The 22896-nt window shown below is 40.0% G+C and overlaps 1 protein-coding gene across 4 annotated transcripts in view; it reads right to left on the minus strand.

Annotated features, from left to right (window-relative positions):
• Positions 1–22896, minus strand: part of mrps27 (mitochondrial ribosomal protein S27) — an 81499-nt gene that overhangs the window by 37751 nt on the left and 20852 nt on the right. For all 4 annotated transcript variants that reach the window (XM_048527037.2, XM_048527039.2, XM_048527040.2 and 1 more), the window contains exon 5: positions 4384–4498. In XM_048527037.2, the coding sequence (XP_048382994.1) occupies positions 4384–4498 (115 nt within the window). The remainder of the gene's footprint in view (positions 1–4383; positions 4499–22896) is intronic.

A 22896-nucleotide genomic window follows, 5' to 3' on the forward strand; every position in this document is an offset into this window, starting at 1 on the left:
AAATCCTGTCATACTGTCCTATCATAGCCTCTAAAATTTGTCAAACTGTGAATCCCAGTTAGCTAAGTGGTTTCAGCTTTTGAAGCTTAGCCAAATATTCATAATATTAGAAAAGCAGTGACTCTAGTATTGACACCCAATTCACCCTGCAATATAGCTTACTCTAGTTAGAAAACTGTTCACCAAAAAATGGCAGCGGAGTACGACGCCTCAGTCAGATCTTGTCTGCTCTGTCCATTCATTTTCTTCTTCCTCTTTTTTTTAAAACTTTTGCTTTTTTCCCCTCCTTTTCTCAGCCTCCCAGGCTCCAACACTGTAGCCCCAGCGCCACGTGGCCTCCGAACTCCTGGTCTCCACGCGGACCCAATGAGGTGCCATCTCAGCCTCGCATAGTGGCCTGGCATGTTAATCTCTCATTGGTCCATTGTGGCAGTCTCTCAGCATGCTGTGGCCTCTGCGTGGGCCTCCGGTCTCGAGGTGATTTCAGAGTGATCCTCCAACCTCGTGAACCCTGAGGCGAAGCCTGGCACGGTCTGGAACCAAAGGCCGATGCAGACGGGAGGCTGGGTGCCAGCATGGACTGGCTTGGAAGACCATTGTACTGAACTATTTTCCTCCATTTTACAAGTCATTCCTAAAATCTGCAATGTTGGACTTTTTACTTCTCTCTTTTTCTCAGAGCTGTAACTGAAGAAGCTGTACAAAGATAATGAGAGGCATAGATAGAGTTGATAGCCAGAGACTATTTCCCAGGGCAGAAATGGCTAGCACGAGGGGTCATAGTTTTAAGCTGGTTGGTGGAAAGTATAGAGGGGATGTCAGAGGCAGGTTCTTTACGCAGAGAGTTGTGAGAGCATGGAATGCGTTGCCAGCAGCAGTTGTGGAAGCAAGGTCATTGGGTCATTTAAGAGACTGCTGGACATGTATATGGTCACAGAAATTTGAGGGTGCATACATGAGGATCAATGGTCGGCACAACATTGTGGGCTGAAGGGCCTGTTCTGTGCTGTACTGTTCTATGTTCTATGTTCTATGAGCACCTGTCCCTAAGATAGTGATGTAATTGGCGACTTGTACACTTCTCACTGTACTCATTTGAGTACGTGACACTAATGCTAATTCTAATTTTAAACTGTTTTTCTGGTCATTTGTCACCTTTAAATGAGCAGATTGTATGATACAAATATCGCTGTGTCAGTAGTTTGCCCACATGTCACCTTCAATAGCAATGTAAAATTTCACATTTAAAGCTTACCTGTAGAACAATAATTTGACTGCAGGCTCACAGAATTGTTTTTGTTGATAGTCAAACATTGAGACCTGGTGCAGCCTATTTTACTGGGAGCTGCAATCATCTGTTCACTTCTTTTTCATTGCTGCTCTGCATTTCATCACCAGAGAGTGTTTGTAATTCAAACCCCATTCCCCAGCTGTTTGCTTCTTATTACAATAATTGCTACAGTTCAACTTTTCAGGAAAAATAGATACATGCTGCAGAATTTGGTTGAGTTTGCAACAGTGCTCCCCTTTAAGTAAGAGGAATAAGAAGAGGGAACATGAACTAAATGATAGAAAATTCAGAAACAGAGACAGCAGGGATGTATGCACACAAACCTTTGAAAGGACTGAGTGTGGAGGCATACTAAACTGCGTAACTAGCCACGCTTTGATTTGTTTTTGGAGGAAATTCAACTTGGCTCTGGCCGCTTTGAGTGTTGGAAATGTCTCGTGTGCAAAACACACACCTGTCGAAGTTGAGGTCAGACTCCACATTTAAAGTGCAAGATAAAAATCTGATTTCCTCTCACACACCTTTTTCTTCTGGTGGTTTTTGAGTTTGGAAAACATTGGAAGTACAACAGGTTAAGACAGTTTGTCAAAAAAAATTAGAAAAACTGTTGAGTCTGAAATCTTCTGAAAAGGTGCATTCTGGGCAGGTGCTTATGGAGGACACATGGATGGCAAAGAGGTGACATGGGTTATAGGGAAGGTAAATGGAATATTGGCTTTTATTTCAAAGGCAATAGCCAATAAAAATAGGAGATCTTGCTAAAATTGTACAAGCACCAGTCCAACCATGGCTGGAATCATGTGAACAGTCTTGGTCCATATATATCTAAGGGAAGGTAAACTGGCATTGGAGACCCATCAGAGAAGGTTCAGTAGGCTGAGAACAGTATGGAGTCATTATCCTATAGGGAGAGATTCAGTAGATTGGGCTTGTTCTCATTGGAATGTGGAAGAATGAGAGGCGAACCTCTGGAAATATAAAAAATTCTTAGGGGACTTGACTGGGTAGAAGTGGAAAGGTTGTTCTCCCTTTTGGGAAAGTCTAAGACCAGTGGGCATAATCTCAGATCATGGGCTTAAGGGATTCAAGTTGTTTAAGTCACAGATGAGAAGGAATTTCTTCTCTCAGAAGGTCGTGGATCTGTAGAATTATTTATCACAGAGGGCTGTTGAGGCTGGGTCATTAATTATATTCAAGGCAGAGATAGACACAGATTTTTGAACAGTAAGGGAATCAAGGGTTATAGGGAAATGCCAGGAGTGGAGTTGAGGATTATCAAACCAGCCACAATCTGAGTGAATGGTAGAGCAAACTCAATAGGCGAAATGGTGGATTTCTCATCTTATGGTTATATGGAGAAACCCAAGTTGGCACAGGGTGGGGCCTTTATACGATGCTGAGGTCTGGGCTGCTGTGATGAAGAACCTAGTCATCCCATCTAGCTGGCCTGCCTGTGTGCACATACTTCATGAGCACATCAGTACAAATTACAAAGGATAATGTGGAAGTCCCTCGTAAAGTCACACATGGCTCGGGTGTGCATCTTGCAACACACAAACGTGCACAGATCAAATAATCCCAAATTCAGAGAAAAGATCAGCCCAGTGAACCAGCATCAGAAACTTTCCTTGTTTTGTAAATATTTAAAAGACATTAAAACATTAGAAAAAAAATGCCTTTTTAACGTGCAAACATTTAACTAAAGCAATTCACTGCAGCGACCTCACATCACTCAGGGTTATTCACTGACGTCATTGCATAGCACAGCGCATGGTAATTTGGAAAAAATAGATTAAAACTGACACTGGAAAACATCTGTTTCATATATCAGCATTATACTTTGTCACCATGACAAACTGAACCATGTTTTAACTTTATAAATGAAAAATGTTATGACCATAAAAATATAATCTGTATGTTCTGGTCGAAAATAAAATGCATTAGAATATAAATTGTGTTTCTTTTCAAGTGCAAATATTGACTCAGCAATTCAAGAAGTGAATTTGATTTTTTTTCTATATTTGCAACAATAGAACTAGATACTGCTTGAAAAATTAAGGGTGCGTTGATGTGAAATATGGCCAAGAGGTTCAGGTGATAGAGTGATATATTTTCAACTGCAGGTCACTAAATCTTGCTGATCCATTAAAGCTGCCAACTGCTTCTATCCTTAGTTGTACCATTCTCTCTATTCTGACTGTGGGAAAGTGCTCATTATTCTCAGATCAAACAATGTGGTAATTTCATGACAAAAAGGAAGACCTAGACTATGATCTTGGAGCCAGAAATCCCCTTCTGATGGTAGCCGGAACCTGTCAAAAAATATTAGATCTATTTATTACTAAAGGAGAGTGTTCTGGCACATTGCTGCCACCAAACTGGGATTAGTGTTACCATAAAATCAAAAGTCCCATTTCCTACCTGTGTAAGCATCAAAAATCTTTCTCATTATATGCTTGACGGTATAATTCTTACAACTGTTACAAAAAGCAGCTCGAGTGTTCTGATGAAGTTCAGCTTGAGAATAAAACTCATGATTTAAAGTGATCAGTCAATCTCTGGAAGCACATTTACGAATATTCTGATAACACCATACTACCAATTTTCATAAAGACAAAGTTATAGCTCAGCAACCACATTGTGACTCAAAATGAGATAATGCTGCTTGTGTGATTGATAATGCCACACAGAATCACACACTAAATGGCTAGATTCCTGCTCTGAATGGGAACACTTTGTTTTTTATTATGCTATCAGGATTTCTCTGCTGAACTCCATCTTGGGCATATACCAAAGGCTTAATTTATTGCACTATCAATTCTGTGATGAAGTTTAAATTAGTTGCTTCTCGGAACTACAATATACATACAGAGAATTTAACTTAAAAATTATTCACTTAAAGTGTTCAATATGTACAAATAAGTCATTTCCGACAAATTTTCAGACCAATCCCACTAACACTGGAACGGAATTAAAATATCTTCACCCATTCTAATTATCTTTTCATACAGCGATGCATTGCTCTTCATTTTCCGTAAAATGTTCCTCACTGCAATGCAGGTTTATCCAAATAAATAGTTTAATAATTTTACCTGGTTTCTTATAGTGTGCAAGGCCTTGTCTCTCGCGTCATACTTCAAACACTGTCGAATCCAGCTATGGATTGTCCAATCTCTTAAATACCAGCAGTTTGGACTATGTCGAAACCTAAGATATAAAAAGAAATACAATAGAATTACAAATCTGGTCCATACTTACAAACGAACAAATTCGGAGCAGGAGCACACCATTCAACTCCTTTACATTGAATAAGATCATGACTGATCTGACTGTAATCTCAAATGTACATTCTTGCCTACCCCTGATAACTTTCAACAGTTTGTTTAACAAGAAACTATTCCCCTCAACCATAAAAGTATTCAATCACTTTGCTTCCACCACTTTTTCAGGAAAAGATTCAAAGACTCTCAACCCTCAGGAAAACATTTTGGTCTCATCTCTGTTCTAAACATGTGACCCCTGATTTTTAAACAGCAACCCCTAGTTCCAGAATATCCTCTTTACATCCACCCAGAATCATATATCATATATCATTTCAATTAAGACACCTTTTAGTCTTCTCAACTCAGCAAATCCAACACCCTCTCACAAGACAACCGCCCATCTCATAACAATTCCAGGTATAAGTCTAGTAAAGTTTTTTCTATATCACTACTGATGAAGGTATAGCCTTTGCAATTCCTTGGATACTGAAGTTCATGCCCAAAAGCAGAAAAATCTGGACAATATCCAGGTTGGGCTGACAAGTGGCAAGTAGGATTTGTGCCAGACAAATGCCACATGTTAACTATCTTCACAAGAGGGAATCTAACAAGGGCCCCTTGATATTCACAGATTCTCCACTAACAACATACCAAAGGTCACTGTGGGCCAGAAACTGAACTTGCAGCTACAAGTGAAGATCAGAGGCTAGGAAACCTGCAGCAAATAATTCATCAAAGCCCACCATCTACAAAGCAAAAATCTACAGTGCGATGCAAACTCCCCACTTGCCTGGATGAGTGCACCTCCAACAACCATCTAAAATCTTGACACCATTCAGGATGACGTTGCCTACTTGATTGGCACCAAATTACAAACTCCCTCCGTTAGCAAATCACAGTCAAAACAAATCTGCAATGTGTACAGCAAAATTCACCAATACTCCTTAGACATCAACTTTCAAACTCACAACTGCTATCTCACAGAAAGACAAGGGGCAGCAAATTCATGAGAACACAAACATCTGCTAGTTCCCCACCAAGTCATTTACCATCCTGAAATATATCGCTGTTGACACTGTCACTGGATCAAAATCCTGTAACTCCCTCCCTAACATCACAGTGGGCCTCCTACACCAAATGGACAGCAAAGTTCAAAATGGCAGCGCATCATCACCTTCTTCAAAGCAATAGTGATGGGCAACAAATGCTGCCCAGGCAGTTGAAGACCACACTCCCTAAATGAATAAGAGAGACCATCGTACCTAATTTAACCAACATGTGACTCTAGACTCTAAAAATGTCATCAACACAGAACTGCTGATTTGTGCCAGAGACACCCACATCCTATGTAAAAATTATTTTAAAAATTGAATCAATTTGCAAGAGCTAGCACAGACATGATCGTAAGACCATAAAATGTAAGAGCATAACAGGTATTCAGCTATCGATTCTGCGCTGCCATTCGATGAGATCATGGTAGATCTGATAATCCTCAACTCTACTTTCCTGATGTGCTGAATATTTGTTGTAAACCACCGATTCCATCAGGGAAAGTCAAATAAGTAACAAATGTGCATAACTTTGCAAGGCTGCCTTTTGACACAAGCACTATATAAATCCCTAAAAATGTAAAACAACTACCTGGGATTGAGAATATGAGTCTCACAGAACAAATCAGCAGTTGAAATTTCTGACAGAAACCATTTGATCTTCTGCCATAACACCTCACAACAAAGAAGTAACACAGAATGATTAAAAACATCTATTCGCCTTGTGAAGGACATTGGTTCATGTAGCCATGAGGCCTGTGTGTCAAGGTTCTATCATGGAGAGATGGCTATTTTGTCTATCCTGGTAGCTTGTGGACTGTAATAATTCTCCTGTGCCTAACAGTGACTGCTGTCTGCCTCTTGTCAATTTCTGTAACACTTAGTTGTACTATTGTTCACAACATATTATAAGCACATCTCTGAGATAATGGGAACTGCAGATGCTGGAGAATCCAAGATAATAAAATGTGAGGCTGGATGAACACAGCAGGCTAAGCAGCATCTCAGGAGCACAGATGCTGCTTGGCCTGCTGTGTTCATCCAGCCTCACATTTTATTATCTAAGCACATCTCTCACTGACACAGATTCTCCTAACTTTTCCATTATCATAATCTATCTCATTTTTGTGTTCTGCCAACGTAAGACAAGAGTGTGAGAATATTACAGAAGCTTTCCTACTTTTAATATAGTACATAAAATATTCCCCAAAAGTGAGGCAACTAATGTCTGATGTATTTAAATTTGAGTTACTTCAAGCTGCTAGAACAAAATTGGCCAAGTTAGTATACTACCACAAGTTTATACAAAAGAAATACAGAAGGCACGATTTCAAGCCGAAGTGGTTCTACAACATAAATACACTAGAAAGTACCTCAGTTTAAAACACATTTAAATTTTTAATTGCTGTTGCACAATTAGAGGAATGTTTTCACCAGTGGTTGTTTCAAGACAAGTATAAAAATTGTGCCTACTGAGTTTATTAGACAGCAAAAGCCAAAACACACTCAAATTACCACTCAAATATTCATGCAATTACATCCTGCTACTGATATCACAAAATACATCTTTAAAACTATAAAATAGCAATACTCATCTGCAAAGTGCATCATGATTTCTATAACAGTTTATAAAGATCCGGAAGATAACAAGAAAGACATGAGAAAAATGCAAATATTTGTTGGTTAAGAGCAAAGTTTTTCCAATAAAATTTGAAAGGGTTAAAAAGAAATTACAAAGGATGTTGCCAGGGTTGGAGGGTTTCAGCTAAAGCAAAGGCTGAATAGGCTGGGGCTATTTTTCCTGGCGTGTTGGAGGCTGAAGCGTGATCTTACAGAAGTTTATGAAGTCACAAGGGCATGGATAGGATGAATAGCCATAGTCTTGTCCTCAAGGTAGGGAAGTCAAAAAACTAGAGGGCATAGGTTTAAGGTAAGAGGAGAAAGATTTAAAAGGGGCCTAAGGGGCAACTGTTTCACATAGAGAGTAGTCCATGTACAGAATGAGCTGACAAAGTGGAAGAGGCTTGTACAATTACGACATTTAAAAGGCATCTGAATGCGTAAATGAATAGGAAGGGTTTAAAAGGGATATAGGTCAAATGCTGGTAAATGGATCTAGATTAATTTAGGATAGCTGGTTGGCATGGACGTGTTGCACCGAAGGGTCTGTTTCCGTGCTGTGCATCTCCATGACTCTAAGAACGTAAATGGGTTACAGAAGTTTTAGTCACAATTTCTGAAACAGGTATTTATAGTCTGATTAATGATGCACAGTGGCAGTTTCTCTAACTCCGGACTAGGAGGCCTGGGTTCAAGTCCCGCCTGCTCTGGACATGGACAATGACATCTCAAACAGGTTGATGAGGAAAATATGAAAATAAATAAAGTAGACCCGTTACAGGGTGATTTTACTGGTGGTGGATAGAAGTTTAAAAAAATACAAAAAGTCACAGTGACTTTGGTGGTGGGTATTATCTCAGGGTAAGTCAGAGGTGTGGTGGAATGTTTTCTCGCTCAGAGTTGTTTGATTGTGGAGCTCTTCTTTGCAGAGGGCTCTCGTGGTTGGGTTGTTAAGTGCATTCGAAGCAGAGATAGGCAAATTTCCAATCAGCAAGGAGATCCAAGGGTTATGGCGATTTGGCAGGAAAGTGGAGTTGAGGATTATCAGATCAGCCATGATCTGACTGAATGGTGCAGCCAGCTGATTAGCCAACTTCTGTCCCTGTGTCTCATGGCCTAAATGTACAAATGTGAAGATACTGACCTTCATCTAACTGCTGCTGACAACATTAATCATAAATGATCATCATTTTGACAAATAATATTGATGATGGGATTGCAATAGCTGGTGTCTAACTGGATTTTACAAGAGACAAAGTATCGCACAAAATACTGGTTAACACAATTCAGGCTCATGGAGAAGGAGAGGCAGTACTGGCTTGAATAAAAAAAACTTAAGAATGGAAAACAGTAAGTCAGCCAAAACCATAACTTTTGCCACCTAGTGGGTGAAGGCTGCTGATGCTCGGGAAGATCACCCACAGCATTCCTGTAACATCCTGATTTGGAACTCTATCATATTACTGGGTCAAAGTCCAGCAACATCCATGCAGTGTGGATGTGCTTGTACCAAATGGGGTAAGAATGTGGTTTAAGAAGGAGGCTCACCACCATGCCTTCATGGGCAATAAACACTGTCCTTGCTTGCAATGGTCTCATTCTAAGATTGGATAAGAAAAGGTTTTTTTAAAAAGACTGTACCATGGGTAGACAGTGGCTTTCTCCAGGGGTCAGTGCATACAACCACTAATTTTCTCACACTATAAATATATAATAGAGATGTTGGCATACAGAGGCAAATTTCAAAACTTATGAGCGACAACAAACTTGGAGATGTACCAGACGAGGATGATACCAATTAAATGTAACATAAAACAGGCACAGACCAAAAACCAGAACGGACAAACAGGAAAAGGAATTTTAACGAAGTGCAAGGTGATCCATTTTGAGGGAAGGGATAAGGCAAGGCAACCATGCAGCAGACGGAATCATGTGCATAGATGTTTCAGGGTAGCAGGACATATTGACAATGTTGTTCGCAAAGCATATTCAATCTTGATGAATCCTGATGGAGGGTGTAAACTCAAAACATCAACTTTCCTGCTCCTCTGATACTGCCTGGCCTGCTGTGTTCCTCCAGCTCTACAGTGTATTGACTCTGACTTCAACATCTGCAGTTCTTGCTATCTCCTTTTTAAGAAATCCAGGCTTGAATATAAGCACCGAGTACAAAAGCAGGAAAATTGCTGAGAAGAAAAACATGTTGCCAAAGGTTTTTGGCAGTGTGTGGTCTACCTCAAATTACTTTGGAAAAGAAAAGTGCCACAGAAATTTGAATAATGGGCTAAGAAAGCCTTTGCATGCAACTACCATGCAGTAGTTATGAGAACAATATTTTCCATGAACAGGATGGCATCATTAGTCCAAAAATATATTCTATATAGCATATAGCTGAGTGTATGAATTTCAGTACCACTGCGATGGCAAATAAATAAGCTGCACACCTCAGTAGCAAAGCAAATCAAATAGCATGCTCCTTCAGTTGCTCTTAACAGGCAGAATACAAACCATACCCAACACATATTTGTTGTAAAACTCAAAGCACAGCTACTTTTAGATGTGATTCTGAGCTTGGGCATCACTGCCAAATAACTCAGTGTACTAAAAGTTACACTAAAAAACTGATTCAAGATATTGAATTAAGGTTGCAAAATGATTTATTTAACTAATTAAAAACAAAATAAACAGGAATATGTTCTCTACAGATGAAAAGTTTATGCTTGTGTTTCTTTTTCAATTACCACACTGTTTTCGCCATGGCAAATTAGCAACCAATCAGCACTCTTTTCTTCCTGTCAAGTAAGTTGTTGTGATTAAAATTTTATATTCTTGTACTCATCCTAATGAAGATGAAATTCTTTACCAACACATCTCTCTTTCAGCAATATTCAATGTCTGTATTAAAGGTAAAAATAAAGTCACCATAGTCTTACTAGATCATAGGGCTGCTCTCTCAGAGCAGAGGCAGAGACAACTGGTGGTGAGTTAACCTCTGGGTCACCATGTCTCAGTTGAGGGGAAAGATTAAAAAAGAAGTGTCCTTCATGGCAACATCAGCCAACGTAGAAACTGAACCCATGCTGTTGGCGTCACTCTGCATCCCAAACTAGCTATCCAGCTAGCTAAACTAACCAACTGATGGCCATCATGACTTGAAGGTACTTAAATCCCCAGTCCTTTAAGACCATAAGACATAGGAGTGGAAGTAAGGCCATTTGGCCCATCAAGTCCACTCTGCCATTTAAACATAATAAAGCTGGCAGAAGTTTGAGAAAATGTGCTGCTGGTCTACATTGATGGTTAGGCCCATCTGGTGCAACTTGGAACATACAATTGTCATCTTTTCCTTTAGTTTCAATAGATTGCAATGTTGCAATTTCACCAGGAATATTATTATAGTTCAACCTATTAAATACATTGTTGAGTTTGAAAAGCTCCAAAATCATGTCTTAGCAGGGGAGGGGAGGTTCACAATATGATTGACAACTTTAAGAGCTGTCCTTGGTGGCTGTCACTCAGAGTAATATATTTGCTTTTAAGACGTTTGTGGGGAATTAAAATTGTTGGTTGTTATTTCTAAAATTCTTTGATGGGATGCAAGTATTGATGGACATTTGCTGCCCATCCCTGGTTGCCTTTGCAACCGTAGTCACCAGAGTCAAGAACTGCTATCAATTCCAGGTTCATTAATTGAACTTAAGTCCCACCAGCTGCCATGATGGAAGTTGAACCCACATCCACAAAGCATTAGACTGGGTCTCTTTCCCACATTTTCCAACACCAAAAAATGGTTCGTGAACTACTCCTCATTACCTTTCTATTTCGTGGTCACCCATTCTCCCTCATGCCTGTGCATCCTTAAGTTGAAGGCTGTCCACTTCCTGAAAGGCATCATCCATGAACCTTTTAACTCTGTGAATGCTGGTGGTGGTGGGATGGGTGGAGTCAGTGGTGATCTGGAACTGGTAAAGGTTGAGTGGGTCTACAGAGAGTGAAAAGGCTGTCTCCTGGGGATGTCAGATCAGAGCCTGGGCTCTTAGTGAGGTGTAATTAGGAGATGTGAGAGATAAGGATGGGGTCAGTTGAATAGTCGGTCAGGAATCAGACTGTGTATTTAATTAACCTTTCCTGAGTAACCATTTACTTAATTTAAATCAAACCCTCAAATTCTCCGATTTAAATGGAGATTTTTAAAGGGTTCTAGGTACAGGGGAATTGTCCAGCAAAATCTTCTAGTTACTCAGAAATCCTTTGGAGTTTGTTATCATAGGAATTCTGCAGTGTTCCTGTGTGCGACACCCATCGATGTGGGAATCAAAATTGTCTGCCCCAAGGAAAATCTAGGTATGATTAAGGATTAGATAAGTCAGCATGCAGTCACATTTTGCAAAGAGTTTTGCAATGGTGTTTAGTAGGAAGAACGTTCTTAAACAACTGATGAAAACACTACTTTCTGCAGTACATTTTTCCCTCAAAAAAAGTGCCAGTGTGCGACAAATGCAAACAGAGTCTCAAATGAAACACTCATCGATAGCAATCTAGGTCACACTGCAGTAGTGGTGAGTCAAAAGGCCTCGAGCGATATTGTACCAGCACTAAGGTTCATGACTGGTTCTTCTGTATGATTAACACATTTTCCGGGTTATTTGAAAGGTCGTGAGCATTATTTTTTCTGCAGGCATTAAACTTTATTTCTAAATTGCTTATAGCTTTTAAATGCGATATAATCAAGTGTAGAGTTACTTATATCTAGCAACATTAGCATTTTGATCCTTATAAGAATCTCAAATCTTTGGTTTAAAATATTTTCCTCAACAACAACATATTCCTTGTGAGATTAAGCTTCCTTTTCTTATTAAACAGTCTCTTGCACCTGAGTATAATCCACTACATTATGACTGAATATTTTCAATAAATTGAAGGGTGTTAAATCTTTTGTTTTTTAAGCCCTGTTTCTGAGTAAACACAAAACCTTATAGTTATTCCACTACAGACCAACAATATAGTAAAGGCAGTTCCCGGGTTACAAACAGGTTCAATGCTAAGGTACATTCGTACATCAATTTTAACACAAATTGGAACATAATGCAGGACAACATAAAATAGCTGTTCATAACAATGAAGAAAAGTTTGTATGACAGATCCTTAAAATTAATTTTATGATGGGACTGCGTTTATAAGTACAAGCGTCCATAAGTCAGATGTTCGTAAATCAGAACTGCCTGTAGGAGTTTTGCATTCCAATAGCAAATAAATTTAAGGTTAGAACAAGTCTGAAATGTTGCTTCAGTTCTGACTTGAAAGCTTCTACAATCCAGCTTGCAATTTTCCAATGTTTCACAGTGGATCCTGCTCAAATCTCCTACCAATGGTCATCAAACTGCACAATGTGGAGTTTTCTTTCTAATGTACTCCTCACCTGATGGTTGGGGGTTGGTTAGCTCAGTTGTGTGGCTGTGCGGCTGGTTTGCAATGCAGAGTGATATCAATGGCACAACTTCAATTCTTGTATGAACTGAAGTCACCGTGAAGGTTCCATCTTTTCAACATCGCCCCCTCACTGGAGGTATGGTGACCCTCAGGTCAAACCACTAGCAGTCACCTCTGTCTAATGAGAAAGCAGCTCTATCTATGGTCCTGTGGGACTATGACGATTTTACCTTTACCTGTGACACATTCATATCCAACCTTTTGGTAATTCTTGGAATCTCTGCAAACAAGTTTCCACAGATCCCCACAGAAAAAACCTTAATAAAATTGAGTGAGACTATGATAAATTACTTTTTGCCATCGTGCTCTAGTTCTCTGCAGCCTCTGATAAAGTCAGCCATATCTTCCTCTGACAGTGTTTAGCTCCATGAAACTAATCTTGCTTGCTGCCAGGCTTTCATATTTGAAAGTTACACAAGAGCTTCAGTATTGGCTTCTTTTCCAGCCCTCGCACTATTGCCTGCAGAGTTCCTGAGGCAGCCAACCATGTTCCTTTCCTTTTACCTGGTACAATCCAAACACAACTGCTGCATGTCATGTTGATACCTAGATCAACCTAACCAAGACCAACACCGCTCCTGGATTGCCTTTGTACATGTAGCATGGTTGGATCACTGAATAATTTCATTTTTCTGAGTTAAATAAACCAAAATCTTTACCTTAGGTTCTTTTCCTCAAGCCAATCCCTCCATCCAACTAATGGCTCAGGCTGAAACACACTGTTCTCAGTATCTTAGTCAATCCTGAATTGAGTTTCCAACTCCATTTTCTCTCTCCCACAAATACTGCTTATTTCCACTTCCGAAATGTTTCCTTTCCTCAGTCCATTTGTCATTTCCAAAAGTACGTATTCCAATGCACTCTTGGGTGACATTCTATACTTTGTCCTTCAGAAACGTAAGTTCACCCCTCCTAGTATCTTCTTTGTTTCAATATCCAGTTTTTCATTTGGCTGCACTGTGTCTCTTAGGATATTTTTATATATATTGATGACACTATAAACATGCAAATCATTATTACTGAGTTATTCAAAGAGACAAGTAATAGAAAGTCACTAATTTTACAATTACTGTTCATCCTTGTGTTCAAAAACTCTGGTCTTGCCCCTTGTATCTCACAACCTCCTCCAGTCCTACAATGACCGAGAGCTCTGTTTTAGCCTCTTGTGCATTCTCAACCATGTTGCCCAACCGTTATCAGCATTGGCTATAGCAATTTGAAAGCTCAGCTCTGGAAGCCTCTCTCAAAATTTCATGTCCTCCTCTCTCACCCCACAAGCCCAAATCACAAGGCATATCACAGGTTGAAAGTCATAGATACTCTTATATACTTAATGTCATTTGTCATATGTAAAGCAAACCCTGATGGCAACTTCAGATTGGGGTGGAGCAGATGGAGGACACTAGTATTGTTCTGTATAGTATTTCAGTTGCTTATGAGCTTAAGAACTTTCTATGGTGCTTGCTGTACATTTGCTAAAGAATTGGTGTAAGATGTATTTCAGATATCTGATCCCTATTTGCAACAACTTGTAATTGCTTCTTTCCCTTGTGCCAGTAGAAATACTTCTGATTTCCACCACCATGAGGTCAATCCTGACCTGAAAAAGACTATCGTTAATGTTTTATAGCATTCTGATAGTAATTATTCAAGAAAGCATCACAAATAAAAATGATCAAAATTCGGTTTTATGTTGTACTTTAAGCACATCTGCTGCCCGTTCATTGAGATACTGGTCTACAGTATCTCAGGTTGAGAGTTTCTGCACAGTCACCAGAACAGGGTGGTCTCCCAGTGCCACACTCTTCGGGTCCTGCTTCGAATAGCACAACTCCTCCAGCAATGAGACAGCAGCCCTATGGTCCTCTAAGATTATGGTTTACTTTTATGTCAGGTGTAAATAAAGGAATCATACTACAGAAGAAGTTGAAGATCTTTACTTCAACACAAGGAGCAGGCAGCCACAGAGACCGTGTATGTGCAGTGGGCAGCTAGATTATGCTGTCACTGTTACATTGCTGTCTCAGTGTGCAGTAGAGCAAAATGAACCGTGAAGGCATTCCAATACTGACAAGCAGCCTTTCTATGTGTATGTGCTAAAGGTCCCCTTAGCATGGCAGTGATGCAGCCTTTGGCTCAGGCTGAATTGTCAACTCAGTATCATCTCCAATGTTAACATGGGATGTAAGTGGTACTGGCGAGGCCAGGATTTTATTGCCTATCATTAATTGCTGCCAAGAAGGTGTTGTTGTGCTGCCTTCTTGAACTACTGCAGTTTTTTTTAATTCCCCTTTATTCATTCACGGGATGAGATCATCACTGTTTAATGCCCAAAGGGCAGTTAAAAAATCAACTACATTGCAGTGGGTCTAGAGTCACACTTAGGGCAGACCAGGTAAGGATAGCAGATATCCTTCCCTAACAGATATTAGTGAACCAGATTCGCTTTCCAACAACAGGCAACAGTCTCGTGGTCATCATTAGACTCTAAATTTCAGAATTTTTTAATATATTGAATTCAAATTCCAACATCTGCCATGGCAGGATTTCAACCCATGATCCCAGAACAATATCTGGGTGTTTAAAATAATAGTCTGATGATAATATCACTATGCCATTGTCTAACCATGTGGCATCGGTGTACCTTTAAGGGGATAGTTTCAGGATCTTGGGTCAGTGACAGTGAAGGACTGAGTGAAGAAGGAATCAAATGAGTGAGTGGTGTGATATTCATGTACACGCTACAAATGTCTAATTCCCTGTTGAATTAGCCCGGTTCAGCCAGAAATGATGAGAACTGCCCAAATCCAGTGAATTACTAAAATAAATCTGAATCAGTCACCATAGCAAAGCTCATGTTGTTTCTTTCATTGTTTTTAATAGCAATGTTTTTGAAGTCACTTAATAAAGATCTCTTGACCCATAAGTCTTCTATGCAATAATATGAACCTTACATTCCTGAAATATCTCCAAGTGCTGCACACAATGAATTACTTTTGGAGCACAGTGATTGTTCTTCAGGGAAACATAGCAGCCATGTCTCAAAAACAATAAATATGACAAATGAACTGCTAACTGGCATTTTTGGCGTAATATTCTTCTTAAAGATACTTTAAAGTACAAGAGAAATAAAATCAAATTTACAGCACTACTTCTGGGTTAGTAACTGGGAGGTCTAATTCAGTGAACAAACATTTTGACCCTCCCTTTCGTAGCGACTTGTATATGCTGCAATTAATGTCAAGAAATGAAATATTTTACTAGAGAGACCATTAATTAATCTCAAATTAGCTAAGGGATTGTTGAGATTAAAGGCTCCTGTTTCAAACTTTCCTTTGGTTGGTATTTGCACGTAAAGCCATGCTAATCAAGAGTTGGTGGGGTGAGTGGATGGCTGTTTGGAAGTAATCATTGCATACAGGCTATGAGCTCATTGCACTTAGTGAACACTAAACTCACAAATGACTATGATATTGGTTGCCCTGCTCACAATAAAGCACAATGTAGAAGAGAATTTTAAACATTAATTCACAGGATGTTGACATTGCTGGCTCTGGCAGCATTTACTGGCCTTATGACGGCGGTGGTGGTGCACACCCACCCTCTTGAACCTCTTGATATTACATGGTATAGAGCTGGATGAACACAGCAGACCAAGCAGCAGCAGAGGAGCAGGAAGGCTGGCATTTCGGGCCTAGACCCTTCTTCAGAACGCAGATGAGAGGTGGTGACATGGTGGTGTACAGTTAAAAAGTCTCATAGTATTAGGCCAAACATGAACAAGGTTGATGTTAACATGCTGACCACCACTTTACTCGTCAGCTGATGACTCAGTGCTGCTCCACGTTGAACATGACTTAGTAGGCACTGAGGTGGCAAGATTACAAAATGAACTCTCTGAGGTTCTTCAATGTCCATTACCAACAGTGCCTCAGTGGCACTGCTAATGGCCGAGCTGGTCAAGTCCCAAAAGGACATAGTTGCTAGTCTGGATTCTGTGGTAGGTGTTGAGCGAAACCCACCCCAATCTACCTGTAGCAAATGCATCTGTCCATGACAGTATCGGTAGGAGTAACAATTGCACAGCCCTTCGAGATGAAGTGCCCGCTTCACATCGAGGACACCCTCCATTCTGTGGTATCACCATCGTGTTAAATTGGATAAATTTTGAACAACTCTTGCAACTCAAAGGTGGCCATCCATCAGGTATTAGGCCATCAACCAAAGCAACAGACTTGTATTCAACCATAATCTATAACCTCATGGCTCAGCTTATCCACCCTATCTTAATCTCAAGTCAACAGATCAACTCTGTTTCAGTGAGGAGTGCAGGACATATGTTAAAAAATGGTGAATCACTCTGATGAAGGTACAACACTCACAAATACAGAAGCAGGAATAGGCCATTCTGCCCCTCAAACCTGATCCACCATTCAGTGAGGTCATGGCTGATGTGTGCCTAATTCCATATACCTGTCTTTGACGCATATCTCTGCCTTTGACCCATATCCCTCAATACCTTTGCCTAATAAAAATGTATCTGTATCACATTTCAAATTAACAACTGATCCAGCATTCACTGCTATTTGTGGAAGAGAAGTCCAAATATCTACCACCTTCTGTGTGTAAAAGTGCTTCCTATTATCTCTCCCAAATGCTCTGGCACTATTTCTCAGGCTATTTCCTCTTTCTTCTAGAATCTCCAACCAGTCAAAATAGCTTATCTTTATCTAACCTATCTTTTCTTGTTAATATATTGAAGACTTCCATTAGATCATTCCTTAACATTCTAAATTCTAGCCAAACAGCCTCATTTGCATAATATTTCCCCATAATTTAACCCCTGAAGTCAAGATATCCTTCTTGCAAATGAAGGTCATGTTCCCTCCTAAGCCAATAGGAGGTATGGTACCTGGATCCGCTCATAGTTGCACAAGTAGAATCTAACCAAGGTTTTGCATAGCTGCAGCATTACTTCTGCATCTTTGCACTCCAAACAAGAAACGATACATCGAGGTAACTGAGGTGAATTTTTCAAACAAAACAACAATTATGAGGTTTAAAATTATTCTTGAAACTAAGCAACAATTGTGGAGTTTCAAACAATTGATAGACTGTGCAAACACTAAACCAACTTAGCAGATGTGTGGTGGAAATTCGGTAAACAATATCACTAATATGTTTTGTCAAGACATCCTACTGAGAGACTGGTGTTTGGCAACTACTTTGGACAGGCACACAGTGACAAGGCCAATACAGTTCATCAAGGCGACATATTCCTGGCTCCAAGCTGTTCTTTATGTAAAAGACTTTTAACTCCTTCTATAGAAGGGGTGAATGGATGTGTCTGGGGCTACTGACTGTAATAATAACTTCTTCCATTTCTTAATCTAATACTTTTTCTGTGTCACTGTTGTAACGTCCCATATTGTCCTTTGTTAATGACATCAGTCCTACTGTAAGCAGCAAAGATTACAGAATACAATTTAAACTGCTTGTATTCCCACCAATGTAATGTCTGCTTGACATTTAATTGAAAAGACCCTGTGTGGAGTACTGGTTTAAAATACTACAAAACAGAAAGCAATCCCACAAGCAATCAGGTCTAAGCTCGGCAGTCCTGCCATATCCAATTGCAAATGTCCAATTAAAACAACTCCTGGAAGAAAGGGTCCATATAAATCCTAACTTCAATAATGGGAGAGCCCAGCACACTAAGTCAAAAGACAAGGCTGAAGCATTTCAAAACAACATCATCCCTAAGTGCCAAGTGGCAGTCACAGGGTGATCTAAACATCATAGGGCAGTTATAATGGGGGACATTAATTATTCATTTATCATCTGGATACTTTTAGTATTAGAGATAGCGACGAAGCAGCATTCCTAGAATGATTACAGTAATTTTCTACAACTGTAAGCATCCAATTCAACAAGAATGGATGCACTGCTAAGCCTTGTTCTCAGGAATAAGGCAGGCCTCTCGATCAAGTGACAAAGGGAAATATTTTGAATTATGATTATTCTATCATAAGGTTTAAGTTGACATTGGAAAATGACATTGATCAATCAAGAGCAAAAATACTCAATCGGCAGAGAGTGGACTTCAGTGGGGCAAGAATACAGATGGGTTGAATAGACTAGAACCACAGGTTGGTGGGACAAACAATGGCTGAACAACAGGCTACTTCTGAAGAGGAGATAGTTTATTCCCTCAAGAGGGTCAGGTAGGAAAAAATAAATCAAGCACTTTGTGGATAACCCAAGAAAAAGATAGAAATTACACCAAAATCCTGGTACACTCTCCTTAATGGCATTGTGGGTTACATCTGCACAAAATGGATTGTAGCAGTTCAAGAAGACCTTCTCAAGGGCAACTAGGGATGGTAATAATTGATTGCTGACTTGACTGGCATTTAAGTAAAAGGTGAAGCTCAAAACAGTGAAGTCAAAGCTGATGCACTTTATAAGCAAGAACATGGAGTGACAGCATAAAATGAAGAGTACTATTTTAAAGGTGTGCAGGAGCAGGGAAACCTGAGTCCATAACACTATCAAACGTAGTAAGTCTATGAGAGAGAACTGTTAAAGTATACAGTATTCCAAGGATTGTTGAAGAGAAAGCTGTACTTTTTAAAAGCAAGCTACCAGCATTTACAGTAAGAGCTGATGCCAGTGTTACTTGTTCAGTCGGCGGAGGAAGTTTAGCTGCAGATGAATTGGCACCAGGACATGTGCACGAAACGGTATCCAGCCAGCAACAAGCAGCTGACTAATCTGTGAAGGTGTGATCATTTTTCAATGATAAAGGCCTTCTACATACCAACTATGCTATGAGTGGTTCCCAGGTAACTAAACAGTTTATGGATATCAACGACATAGCCAGAAGCTTTTGGACCTACAAAGCAGGTGATGTTTTCTTCTCTGCAGTAAAATCTGAAGAAAGCCAGTTTATTTTCCCTCACCCAGTTTCTGTAAGCTGTGGCTTATAAACAATAAGTCAGAGACTTCTTAGAAGCATAGAATCTCTACATTGCAGTTAGATGTCATTTGGTCCATCCAGTCACCACTGACCTTCTAAAGAGAATCCTGCCATTTCCCCATAACCCCACATTTACCATGGCTAACCCACCTAGCCTGCACATCCCTGAGCGCTATGTACAATTTACCAAGGCCAATCCACTAACCTCCACATCTTTGGACTGTGGAAGGAAGCTGGAGCACCCACAGGAAAAACATACCAATCCGTGAAACACATGAAAATTCCAAACAGTCACCCAAGGTTGGATCTAAACGGGAGTCTCTGGGCGCTGTGAGGCAACTTGTGAATTGTCTTTTGCAAGCAAGTGAAAGTACCTGGTGAAGCGATATTGAGGAGCAACAAGTCCTGGCAAGCTAAAATTATCTCAGTGAAGCCAATGAAGAGGGATCATTAAGTTGCCTTCCCTGTTTTTCGTTTCATTCATAACAGCAATGTCATTTTGTGTCTGTTTGAATGCGTGTGACAGGGAGTTTTACAAAGATGGATAGAGTTTTGACAAGAATCATTGAGGCATTTTGGTCCAACTCATCCATGTCAACCAAGCTTCCCAAACTGAGCTAGTCCCACTTCGGTGCATTTGGCTCCCGTCCTTCTAAACCTTTCATATTCATGTACCTGTCCGAATGTCTTTTGGATGTTGTAACTGTACGTGCATCTACCACTTCCTTTGGCAGTTCATTTGACATACGAACCACCCTGCATGAAAATGTTTCCCCTCAGGACCCTTTCAAATCTTTCTCTTCTCACCTTAAAAATATGCCTCCTAGTTTTGAACTCACCTACCCTAGAGAAAAGTCCTTTGCTATCTTATTGATGCCCCTCATGATTTTATGAACTTTTATAACATCACCCTTCAACCTCCTATGTTACAATGAAAAAACCTCAACCTATCCAGCCTAGTTTTATAACTCAAACCCTCTAGTCCTGGAAACATTCTGGTAAATCCTTTTTGAACTCTCTTTTAATAATATCCTTCCTACAGCAGGACAACCAAAACAGCACACAGTACTCGAGAAGTGACCTCAACTATCTTGTAATTTCAACATGACGTCCCAACTCTATACTCAAAGGTTTGCGCAATGAAGGCTTGTGTGCTAAATGCCTTCTTAACCACTCTGTCTACCAGTGGCTCACCTTTCAAAGAACCATGTACCTGAACCCAACGTGTCTCTGTTTGAGTACACTTCCTCAGACTCTACTCTTAACTGGATATGTTCTGCCCTTGTTCCCTTTATAGAAATGCAATACCTCACAATTTATCAAAATTAAACTCCACCTGCAACTCCTTAGCCCATTGGGCCAATTGATCAAGATCTCTTGGTAATCTTAGATCTTTCTTCATTGTCAACTATATCACCAATTTTGGTGCCGTCCACAAACTTACCAAATATTCCTCCTAAATTCTCATCCAAATTGTTTTACACAAACGACAAATAAGTGGACCTATAATCAATCCCTACAGAACATCGCCGGTCACAGGTCTCCAGTCCAAAAAGCAATCCTCCACCACTGTCCTCTGTCTCCTACCATCAAGCCAATTTTGTTTTCAATTGACAAGCTCCCCCGAATCACATGTGATCTAACTTTACTAATCAGTCTACCATGTGGAACCTTGTCAAAGGTTTTACTAAAGTCCATGTGCAATATCTACCCCTCTGCCCTCAATCTTTTTGATTAGTAGAATTGTATATTAACAGTTCCTAATTGCTTATCTATAGCTAGAACCTCTTTATTTGTAGTAAATGGTAATTCTTGTTAAGTATAGAAGCCTGGTCACCATCAGCAAGATGCACTGGGGGTGGCACAGAGGCACAATGGTTAGCATTGCTGCCTCACAGCACCAGGGACCAGAGTTCAATTCCAGCCCTGGGCAACTGTGTGGAGTTTGCACATTCTCCCCATGTCTGCATGGGTTTCCTCTGGGTGCTCCCACAGTCCAAATATGTGCAGGTTACGTGGATTGGCTATGCTAAATTGCCGATAGTGACTAGGGTGGGAAATGCAGGGATAGGGTGGGAAATGCAGGGATAGGGTAAGGGGTGGGTCAGGGTGGGAAATGCAGGGATAGGGTGGGAAATGCAGGGATAGGGTAAGGGGTGAGTCAGGGTGGGAAATGCAGGGATAGGGTAAGGGGTGGGTCTGGGTGGGATGCTCTTTGGAGGGTCAGTGTGGATTCGTTGGGCCAAATAGCCTGCTTCTTCACTGTAGGGATTCTATGATTTTAACTCAGCAGTGCTCCTTATACAGCATCTTCCAAACTTGTGAGCTCTACCATTTAGAAGGACAAGGGCAGCAGATAATGAGAGGCATCACCTAGAAGTTCCTCTCTAAGCCACACACCATCCTGACTCACAATGATACAGCTGTATTCTCCCTGTCACTCAGCAAAACTCCTGGAATTCCCTCACGAACATCTTTGTAGGTATACCTACATCACATGATCTGCAGTGGTTCAAAGCAGCTCACTACCACCTTCTCAAAGCAATTTGGAAATGGGCTGGCCTAGTCAGCAAATCCATATCCCATTAACAAATAATTGTTGAGACAGGAATCTATCAGAAATGGATAATGAAGGTGATTTGAAGGTCAGGATTTTCACATGTATTGCAAAACTCCAATATAAACTATAGAGACAAAATTATTTTTCTTAATCTTTGTAGTTGAAAATATTACCAAAATGCTGCATGACAATTCATGCCACTTACTTTGGAGGTCTAGAACAGTAATAATCACTAGCAGCTCTGGCTTGAATTCTTAGTTTATAGAAATCCCACTAAATTCTTTATTGAAAATAATAAATCATAAAAACAATGTATTTTAAATAATCGCCATTAAAAATACATTTTTATGCATTCAGATATAGACAAACACACACAGATATAAGCTATGTACGTACCTCTGTATTGGGTCATTTAGACTCTAAAATTATGATAGGCTAAGTAAACTGAGCAGACTGATGAGGTGAGTGGTTGCTATGGTGAATCAGTGATGAAATTTCCTACCGCACTCTGCTAATGCAACTTCAATTGTGTCTGATTTATATCAGCTGCAAGCATCAGAATTACTTTAACGACAAAATTTCATAAATTGTTGTTTTATTCTGTTATGGGATTATAAGTTATCAGAAAGCACAGCTTTTTGCTT

This window comes from Stegostoma tigrinum, chromosome 3 (assembly GCF_030684315.1).
Source record: "Stegostoma tigrinum isolate sSteTig4 chromosome 3, sSteTig4.hap1, whole genome shotgun sequence".
Classification (NCBI taxonomy): Eukaryota; Metazoa; Chordata; class Chondrichthyes; order Orectolobiformes; family Stegostomatidae; genus Stegostoma; species Stegostoma tigrinum.